Below are 10,897 nucleotides of genomic sequence, written 5' to 3'. Positions count from 1 at the left end.
AACATCTATTGTTGTTGGTCTCCAGTTACGTTTACTGTAGGGAGTCAATGCTTGGTTTGCAATCAGCGCCGTGGAGCGCAAGCTTGCAAGTTGTGTGTTATTTCTTTTCGGGCTAATTTATGTGAGAGAGTTTGGAGACTCATGTTATTCGTGTTTAGAGTTAGCCACACATCCCTCTGACGAGGCTGAGTCAACAAGCGCTGGTGTTCACTGTATGCAATCTGGGAAGACTGGAGCGACCACGTGTTTTCTCACGATAAATACACATTATTTATTTACAAATAAAGTGGTTATAATAGAAATAAATACAAAATAAAAATCTGAGCATTATACTTCATGTGGTATTGCACCCATTTGGAAATGTACATCAGAAATACATTTTCAAAACCAGTAAAGGAATATTCCTCTGATTAAAATATTTATTTTTTTCCCAACATTACGTAGACATAAATATATTCATATATAGTTTTCTTCTTCTTCTTCCACAATAGCTCTGTTTTGTGTCTCTCTTCCATATAAATAAACGTCTTCATTGGGAAACCGGGTGTCCATATTAACCTCTCACATGTCTCTTTCTCTTATAAGTCTTTCCATCCCTCCCATCCCTCCCTCGCTTTGTCTGACTGTCCGTCCATCCGTCCGTCCCATCTCTCATCAAACCTCTCACCGGCAGCCACAGCCCTCCACCACCATGTCCTGGTAGTTTTTAAGGATGACCTTCTCGTATTCGTCCAGGTAGAGCAGAGAGATGGGGCTGAGCTCCGTGGGCACGCAGCAGGCCCGCGGGATGTTGGAGTTGACCGAGTTGACCAGCGTCTGCACGATGGCGTGGTTGGTGGTGTTGAGGTGGTCTGTCAGGGGGAAGGGGCACTCCCCGTGGCAGTAGAAGGCGTGGTACCCGGGGGGTGCCACGATCCACTCGTTCCACCCGACGTCGCTGAAGTCCACGTACAGGGCGTGCCTCCGGCAGCTGGCCTTGTGCTGGTGCTGGTGCTTCCGCCGCTGCTTGCGGGCAGCGGCCTGGCGCTTCTCCCGTGTGTGGAGCACAGCGTCCCCGCGGCCATCGTGGCCATAGGTCACCAGCAGGGGGCGAGCCTGAGGCCACGAGTCCTGGTCCCCGTGCAGGGACCGGCTCACCCGAACGTGCCTGCTTTGCCTTCGGGTGTGCTCCCCCTCCCGCCGATCCCCGCCCTCGGGATGAAGCACCTCCACCATGAAGCCGTGGTTGTGGCGCCCCACGGAGGTCCATTGAGACACGGCGGGGCTGACGTCGAAGCTCTCCCAGCGGCTCAAAGAGTCCTGCACTAGCCGAGTGTCCAGCAGGCGCGTCAGCGGCTCTCCGCCGGCCGTGGCGGGCGCGCCGAACACCTCGTAAACGTTGATTCGATGAAAGCCGCCTCCGCTGGCGGCGGCAGCGGCAGCAGGGCTGCCGTTACTCGAGTCGTTGCCGGAGGCCACGGCCGCCATGACCTGGTCCCTGAAGATGCGAAGCTCTGCGGAGGTGATGAGCTCCTCTCCGGGGATGGAGGTGAGGTTGAAGTAGAACTGCTGGGTGGTTCTGCCCTTCAGGCTGGCCAGGGCCTCCATGGACTCTGCAGGGGGATAGCACAGAGACAGTCGCAGTGTGAGCAACATTCACTTGTCTGGAGTAATTGAGTTTATAGGCATTGTACGAGAAAGAAATGGCTAAGGATTAGTTGACTTCATGGACTTTATAAAAGCGGAGAGATATTGGCTGAACACGGGTTTTAACATGGTTTCCCTTGCTTGCTCTCTCTCTCTCTCTCACACACACACACACACACACACACACACACACACACACACACACACACACACACACACACACACACACACACACACACACACACACACACACACACACACACACACACACACACACACACACACACACACACACACACACAGAGTGTGTAAGCTTTAGCTTTCTTCTTCCCCGTCGCACAGAGCCAGGCTGCCACGTGGTTGCAATGAGCGGGTGTGTGTGGGTCATTGTCACACAGGCGTCACACAGGCACCCACGCCATGCATGCATTACTCAGTGTAAAAGCAGGCAAATGCTCACGGTGATCTCATGGCGTCATTACCGCCGTGCTCATAAATTTGACCGAGCTAAATGTCATAAGATCAAAGCTGTGTGCTTCCCTTGTATTGATAAGCTCAAGGCAGAAGAACTGCGATTGCATCTTCAATTATGCACATTTAGCCAAATGCCACACGGGGGATAATTGCCCTTTAAGATTTGGCCTACTACATGCAATTACCACGGTTGGTGGAAAAAAACGGTTGCCCCATCTAGGGATCTTCAAAGCTTTGTTTTGACAAGAGTGCAATAGGGAAGTGGATGTGGACATTTATCTGATGAACACTAAAATGTTAATGTCTCCAAATGCCAAGCGTGAATTAACCTTTGTAGAACCGGCCGGCTTCAAAAACAATCGCATGACAGGAGAATGCCACTAATATATAATTCATATATTTCAGATACTTTTCATAGTGAGCGTGAACGGCTCTCCCCCTGAAGCCAGGAGCCATTAAGATATGAAACCTGGCACTAATCCATTGTCAATGAATGGGAGACTGCCTTTGGGTATTTATAGCATGCGTGTTTGTCCTTCTACAGCCAAATGAGTTTTATTTTTAGGGAGTGCTAACAGTTCTGCGCTTGGAAAAATATCCCAAAAAAAATCATATACACTATCCCCATACTACCAGAAAATGTCACTGACTGCCCCGGCTATTGCCAGCCTCTTTTTTTCAAAGTCTATCAACCACTTCCTATTTAGGAACTGGCTCACACACTCTGTTGTTTTTGTAGCTAAAGAAGATAGTAGTGAATATTCAGGTAATTCAGCTATCACAACTGAACTGTCATACGAGAATCGTATTTTAAATTACACTGACAACAACATACAATTTCAGCCAGCGGTGTTTTGCCCTCACAGTGTGCAACAAATGAGAGAGATGGCAGTAAAAACAAAAATGCAATTTTCTCTCTGTGCAGCCTGTCTTTGAACTTCTACTTTATGTAGATCAGAGATGATATATGCAGACGTATATATATATTTTTTTTAAAAATGTGTTTGGTGTGGTGAAATAAACACAAACTTTGAACTTGGGCCTTCTTCTTTTTTCTCGTTCTTTTTTTCAAAGGAGGCATTTAGGAAATTCCACCTTCTCATCCTAGAACCTCCCTCAAGAGGCACAAAGACTTCAATTAGCCCTATCACTCCTCATTTGATGTGGGAAAACCCCTGCTCTCTCTTTCTCTCTATCCTCCGTCACCAATCCTTCTCTTTCTATCCTTTCCTCAGCCCCCCAAATCCCCTTCTCCCAACTTTTTTCTCAATCCCAAATCCTCTTTTCTTTTCTCCTTCCCATACCCTTTCATTCTTCACTTCTATCCCAAGTTCTCTCTATCTATCTCTTTTGCTTTCTCTGTCTCTTTTTCATTCCCCCGCTCTCTCTCTCTCTCTCTCTCTCTCTCTCTCTCTCTCTCCCTCTCTCTCTCTCTCTCTCTCTCTCTCTATCCCTCTCTCTCTGAGGGAACTGCAGTGTGAACATGTCGCGGCTTGTCAAAAACTTGTGAACCACAGATATGAGTGTATCAACATTCCTAATTTCTTTTCGCGCTGCGTGCCAAAACAAAAAAGATAACGGCTAATGTTCGGTCATTCATCACCCCGTGCCGGTTCCTGAGGAAGAGTGTAAATGTTCTCGTTGGCATGGGAAAAAGGTTATTTTTGAAAACCGATAGAGCCGAAACTAATTATCCCGGTGAAATTAATATCGGGCGAGGAGACGGCCGTGAAGGATCGAGGACTGTGCCTTGCTTTGATGTGCTTTGGCCTTACATCTGTAGATACATGCTTATTACACGAGGCCGTCATCAATTCCATGTCTCCTGACGTCGGGGACGACTTAACAGCCGTGCAATGCTGTTTAACATGGGATGAAACGCCTAGGGGAGAGTAGGTAAACACAACCTCTGCTGCAGCCCTTAATGGACGGTGGTGTGTCAAGGTGTGCGTTGGCCCCGGCCGTGGAGTTTTTTTTTACAGTTAGTGGGCTAGTGGGAGCAGTCACTCAGACTCATGCTCCTCTTGGCCAAGGATTGTTTGTAATGTGTCAGTTTAGCCACTGGGTGTCATCCACACGAGGCTTCTGGAGAACACCCAAGCAACCACTCAACCACCCCTCTCTGACTCACCCCTGGTGGAAACTTCCCCACTCAAACACTTAGGACTCTGTATGAGGACGTTGTGTAAAAAAAACCCCTATGGACTCTGTAGCTTGTATATTATAAAGTCATGAACATGGACCATAGGAGATTAAGGATTTGAGAAATGGACCAAAGGTCACTTTTAAGGTTATGTGCTGCTCACCATTAAAAAGAGACTTTTGTTTGTTCATACATGGCAAGAGATTTAAACTATTCCATTACAATCAAGTGTGCCACTTGACTGCTTACCAGATGAATTAAGCAAATAAGCATAGCATCATTCCAAGGACATTCTGATGTTGCTCGTTGGCTAATACTAGTGTATACAAATCCATTCTGGGTTAAAAGTAAACACCTTTGCGTCAATACCTTGAATAAGCACATGTGGCTTGTGAACTAATGCACTTTAGCCAGGGGCTACAAACGTTTGTACTCATATGAGCCTTAATCATCTGAACAGCATATATGTTCCCGAGCACGGGGAAAAATGGGACCGAAATGAAACGCTAAAAAATCAGTCCATATCCAAGGTATTAACTAAGTGTGCAATTATGGCGTTATATTATTGGAACGTGCGTAATGGCGCACAGCGCGCAGAGAGAGAGAGGGCGATTTGGAAAGAATAAGGCACCCCCCTCTCCCGTTTCCCAAGGACTAATTTCAGTCCTGTTAGAAAATGACTCAGAATTCAGTCTGACACCGAGGGCTCTGTCATAATGCGTGTTAGTGTAATGTCATGTCGTGTGTTATTGAAGTAACAGGGTGATGACTATCACCTGCGCACAGGGCGCACACCGCCCTTTATCCCCGTTCCCGTGGTGCGTGTCTGGAAAAACTGTTTTCGGAGCCCACGCAAACATCATCAATTATTAAGAAACAAATTACCCCAGGGATCCCACCACCCTTGATGTTTTTTAATGCCTGTTGCAGCAGCGCCAGAGGAATGCTCGGTTAACAGTTGCATCACAACATAGTTCAGGGATTAGGCAGAAATTTTAATTGCGCGCCGTTTGCCCTGTCTGGAAATAGTGGTCACAGACGTTTAAACTTAAAGTGATTATTTTCTTATTTAGGAAGGTGTAATAACGCGGACGCGTGTCACCTATCGATGACTAAACCTTCCATAAAACAGTAAAGACTGAGAAGTTCAGCCTCGCGCACTGAGTCATGTTTAAATATAGGGTTTGTGTTGTCTGAGCAGAGCAGCAGAGCAGCTCTCCCTCACCTGACAGGTAAAGTATGTCACTAATACGTACCTTTGTCAGTGTTGCCAGGTATTGCGAGAGAAACAAGCATACAGTTCTATGAAAACAAGCCCAAAAGAAGCCACTAGGCTACACGAGCCCTATATACAATAAACCTGTATACCGATCTACAAGCTGCACAACGCGTCACATCTGTAGATCTGCTATTTAAAAAAAATGTCTTAACACCACAAATCTTGTATGTGGGTCCCTGGCATAACATCATTTTGTTTTCAGATGGGGGGGGTCTGTAGACAAATACATATTAATTTTGGGGGGGTCCTTGTTTGAGAACCACTGGTTTAAACAACATTTAGGAAACAAGCCCAAAATAAGCAACTACACAAAAAAACACAACCTGCAACAACTACCATAGCAACTTAACAGAGAAACTCTCTCCCAGTTTCATGTCCATCTCCAATTACAACTATCAATAAAGGAAGAAAAAGGCCCAAAAATATCTTTCCAAAAAGAAAACACAAAAAAAAGCCCAAAGTTGCTTATAATAACAGACATGGCAACACTGACCTTCGTGGTGAAAGCTTCTAATCGTGTTGGCCTTGCTGGCGGCTCTTTCTGCGTGTTTGCCCATGTTGTTGTTCCTGGGCCTCTTGGCTCCTCCGCTGTGATGCTCCCCGTTCGCCGTACCGTGCATGCGGTAAAGGTCCACCATGTACTGCGGCACCACGGCCTGTTTGCTCGGGCTCGGCCGGCGCTTCAGTCCGAACATGTTGAGGAGCCGCAGCTCGAACTCGTTGAGGAAGCTCTCCGATTGCTCCGGCGGGGTCTGTTTGTTGTTGTTCCCGGCGGACTGATCACTGTACTTCCTCCGGCCGACCTCGGGGATGAGTCCCGCAGCGCCTCCCAGTAGCACCTGAGTCAGTGTTGCCAGATTGTGTGAGAGAAATGTAAGCAACTAGGTCTATGAAAACAACAAGCCCAAAAGAAGCAACTATAGGCCACACCAGGAGCACTTTAAACCTATTTTGTATTGGTAGATTTGGAAGATTTCTGATATGCAGGGTGCTCCCTGGCACAACACATTTTCAGATGAAGGACAAATATTAATTTAGGGGGTCCACGACCGAAACAGATTTGAAAACCACTGGTTTAAATAATAATGAAATATAGGACCCCAATGGAAACAAGTCCCCCAGGACCTTTTTGTGTTATCCTTTTAGCCTAGACGTCTGACTGTACCTCGTGCTGTTTACATTTCTGACTAATAAAGTATCCAATCAATCAATCAATCAATCAATCAAGAACCAATGTGGAAACAAGCCCAAATAAGCAACCACACTTTAGAATCAAGGCCAAAAACCTTCACAGAAAAATAATCCTAAAGTCGCTTATAATAAGCATACATGGCAACACTGACCTGAGCGAGCAGCAGTACCATGAGAGATCGGACCACGGTGACCATGGTCAGTCAGTCCCTGCAGAAAGAAGAAGTGCAGAGCTACTGTCAATACACACTGATCCACACACTGATCCATCCGCGGCTGAGGTATATTGACAGTGTCGGGGGGACATGACACGAGCCGGGGTTCACTGCGATCGGCATTCCCCCAGCTGTGTGTGTGATGTGTGATCCGTCCATACAATAGGAATTATTGAAGCAGAGCAGGTTAAAAGGGAGACACCTCACTTTGAAGTACAGAACAAAAAAAAAAGAAAAGAAAGAAAAAGGAGGGCGGGGGGGCTGAGGGAATAACACCCCCGCCGGCTATAATAAGGCATCTACACTGAAATAGGAGATTGATCTTAACATTATAGAGGACGAACTAAAACATGAAAATATCATCAAGGCGAGGAAGTTATGAAAGACACGAGTCAAACAAGAAAAAGGGGGATGGCAGGAAAGACAAGAAATCAAAGAAACTGAGAGCGGTGTGTGTGTGTGTGTGTGTGTGTGTGTGTGTGGGGGGGGGGGGGGGGGGGGGGGGGGGGGGGGGGGGGGGCAGACAAAAAAAAAGTCTCCAATTAGGGAGAGATAAGAAAATGTGTTTGGTGGTGAGGGCAATATGAAAGCTTAAAATACTAGTCCGCGTAAAACCCAGAAAGATCACACACACAACAACGCATGAAAGAATGTTGGCATGAAAAAAAAAGGGGGGGTTTAGAATAAACAGAGAGAGAGAGAGAGAGAGAGAGAGAGAGAGAGAGAGAGAGAGAGCCAGACAGAGCGCTACGAGCGTCTGTTTGCGGAGGCTCTTTGACGGTCATGTATGACTATAATCATAAAGGATAGAGTTACTTCAAGAGAGGCTTGCAGGTGTTAGATCTGACGTGCAGGACCAGGGCCAGATGTATAGCCCCGCTTTGCTGCTTTGAGTCGACATTCAAGACATCAAAAACACATACATCAAAAAAAAAAGAGAAAAGAAAAAAGACAACTACGATGTCGTAGAAACTGCACGTTTTTTTTTAAACAGTATATTTAAACCTCTATCCTCTTTAAGTCCAGAATGGAAAATCCGCAACTTTTTAAAGCACATATGCCCGCATATTAGCCTTGGATCAAGACTATCATAGATGTATTTTTTATCGAGTCTGACTTTTACTTTCGTATCGTAGTAGATATAAAGATGTCAAAATCGATCAAATACATCTATGATAGTCTTGATCCAAGGGCTATGCCTTCGGCTTCATATAAAAGTATAGCTACAGGGGAAGATCTCTCCTTTGACAACTAAAGCCTGTCACACATTTTACACCCACACACTTTTAATAAACATTCAAAGTTTATACTAAAAAGCCATCTAGGAGTAAGAGAAACAGTTAAGTAAGCAATATGCAGCAAATAGCCGATGATCTGCTATTTAAACAAACAAAATTAAACATCTTAACACCACAAATCTTGTATGTGTGTCCCCTGGACATACTTTTATTTTCAGACGGGGGGGTCCGCAGACAAATATTAATTTGGGGGGTCCTTGACATGAAAATGTTTGAGAACCACTGGCTTTAAACAACATGAAGCAAAACAAAAAGTCAACAAGCTGCTGCTGCTGCTGTTATAATATTTTCTATATTTCTGTACCTGATAAGGAAGCGCTGTGTCCGGTCGTGGGTTCCAGCTTTGGGCTCCGATAAATTCCACATTAATTCGTGTTTAATCCACGCGTTATTGGTCCGCGGACCGGATCAACAGCCCGTAACATATGCACTGTCTGCACTGCGCCCGATCTATGATCGCCTCTTGCTGCACATAATAATAATAATCCTCCCCGCAGCTGCAAAGTCAGGCGTCTTGTGTTGGTCAGGAGGACGAGAGAAGACGGAGAAGAGGAGGAAAAAAAAACCTCTTTAGTCTGATGTTATGAGGAAGCGCGCTGGAGTACTACTACTACGACTACTAGGTAACGATCTGAGTACTTCTTCTCTAAGTACATCTCCGTGGAACATCTTCAAAAGAGAGACCCAGAAAAGTTCTGCTGGACTGTGAGTTTAAGGAGGTAATAAGTTTAAAGAAAAAGTGTCGCTCCTTCTCCTTCTGATCGTGTGTCGCTCCTAGTGTTGCTGTTGGTGCGCGTCGCCTCTCTCTCTCCTCCGTGCGCCACCGCGTGCAGTGGTTGTTCAATTGATTGGTGCCTCTCTCTCTCTCTTTCTCTCTCCCTCTCTCTCTCTCTATTGCTCCCTCTCTCCTTCCCCCGACGACGCTTTTTGTCGTTGCAGTGATGTCACCAAGGCAAGGGGCTGTCAATCATCCAAGTCTTCTTGAGAGTGTACTAATGGAACCAAATGGATTGAGGATATTATTACTGTAACAATGCCTCTAACTGTATAATATTCTTATATAGCCTATTATAGGCAGTGGTTTAAAGCAGTGGTTTACAACCTTTTTCGTGTCAAGGACACCCAAATGTATTAGCCCAGGGACCCCCATTTGAAAAGTTATGCCAGGGACTCGACCATTTTGATTTCTTGAGCAAATGGAACCAAATGGAGCCGTCAGACACATAAAGGTCAATTTGGTTCCTAACAATTAATTTGGCTGGGGACCCCCTGGAACCCCCTCGAGGACCACTGGTGGTCCCCGCCCGGACCACTGGTTTAAAGTGACTAAGAACATTTAGTCAAGTAGCCTACTGGAGGCCTACTTAGGTACAATTTTGAGGCATTTTTACTTCACTTGAGTATTTCCAATTTTCAATTGGAACCAAATGGACCCGTAACGTATAGGGGCCGGGCTTGAGGATATTACAATGTTGTTTGTAAAAGGTGTGTTCCCAGTCCCAAATTATTTGATGTAAAGTCGTAAACCACCACTTAAAGCCACTGTAGCCTACAGGCTATGCATTTCGGGCGTTTTATTACATAATAATAGGTAACATAACCTACTAATAGGTGTCAGAGAAGCATTTCTTTTTTTTCTTTTCTTTTCTCCAGCTCAGTCCGTGACACACTTTTGCGTGTATAGCCTACTGGCGCATTTTCTCTGCATGTTCTTCTTTCAGAGATGTGTTAGTTACATAAACTCATTTCCATTATCAACTGACCCAAACAAAGCAAACACGCATCATATTTTACGCTGTAGGCTATACCCTGCCGATCGTTGATCAGTTTAATAAGAGATTTTAATTGCTGGATTAATGTTGCGCTATGCACCATTAGATTAGGACTAATTGACAATTAATGTGCGGCGTTAGTAATTCAAATAATCAAAACATATAGAGGGGGATTACTTAATCTAGCTATGTCCCAGTTGAACTTCACCGACCTGCCATGGACCATTGCAGACGTCTGTGCGCGCACACATGATGCGATTGTATGTGTGAGTGCGCGCGCGCGCGCGTGGACGCCTTTGTTATTACCGCATGCGTGTTTTGTCTGTGTGTATGTGAGACGGAACAGATGATTGATGCGCACTTCCTATAACTGCTGCATCCGCCTTTTCGTTTATCGATAGATCTGAGGAAGGTGTTTGAGCACATTATTGCTGTCTCATCTCACCTCTATAGTAATACCGCCTGCATGCACTCTGCTGTGCATGTGTGTGTGAGTGAGAGCCAAGTGACACAGAGCCAATGAATGAAAGCCCATTGATTTACCCTACACATCAGTGGTTCTCAACCTTTTATCAGGTCATGACCCCCCAAATGAATCATATTTGAACTGCATGGGGACCCCCACTCTGCAAGCACTCGCAATGTAGCAATTGAGGCATTACATTTTCGGTTCCGCAGATACATATTTTGAAAATAGCAGATCTACAAGCCCACAACGCCTCGCAAAAAGCGAGGCATTGTGAGCTTGTAGATCTGCTATTTTCACTTGACAATTTGGCCAATGTTTGACCAATTTTTCTACTATAGTTTGTTGATTACTTTTGAGGCAGTAATGGTCTTTTTTTGTTTGTTTTTTTAGGTATTAAAAAGGTCTTAAAAGTCCTTAAATTGTCACTTCA

The 10,897-nt window shown here is 45.4% G+C and overlaps 1 protein-coding gene across 1 annotated transcript; it reads right to left on the bottom strand.

Annotated features, from left to right (window-relative positions):
- Positions 1–252: 252 nt before the first annotated feature.
- bmp2b (bone morphogenetic protein 2b) lies at positions 253–9,059 on the bottom strand. Its single transcript, XM_084081884.1, has 4 exons — positions 8,531–9,059; positions 6,866–6,923; positions 6,016–6,361; positions 253–1,592 (listed from the first exon to the last, which is right to left on the bottom strand). Exons 2-4 carry the CDS (start codon positions 6,908–6,910, stop codon positions 664–666), a joined length of 1,320 nt encoding a protein of 439 aa, XP_083938010.1. The 5' UTR covers positions 6,911–6,923; positions 8,531–9,059; the 3' UTR covers positions 253–663.
- Between the last annotated feature and the right edge of the window lie 1,838 nt (positions 9,060–10,897).

The sequence above is a fragment of the Gymnoscopelus microlampas genome (genome assembly GCF_963454915.1).
Source record: "Gymnoscopelus microlampas genome assembly, chromosome: 16".
In the NCBI taxonomy this organism is placed as follows: domain Eukaryota; kingdom Metazoa; phylum Chordata; class Actinopteri; order Myctophiformes; family Myctophidae; genus Gymnoscopelus; species Gymnoscopelus microlampas.
This window is presented reverse-complemented; position numbering and strand designations above follow the sequence as displayed.

Bases quoted from the DNA above. Each gene is read 5' to 3' on its own strand.
- bmp2b (XM_084081884.1), bottom strand. From the start codon at position 6,910: ATGGTCACCGTGGTCCGATCTCTCATGGTACTGCTGCTCGCTCAG. The intron at 6,362-6,865 runs GTCAGTGTTGCC...ACACTGACTCAG, and splicing joins TGGTACTGCTGCTCGCTCAG to GTGCTACTGGGAGGCGCTGC. The intron at 1,593-6,015 runs GTCAGTGTTGCC...ATCCCCCTGCAG, and splicing joins TAGAAGCTTTCACCACGAAG to AGTCCATGGAGGCCCTGGCC.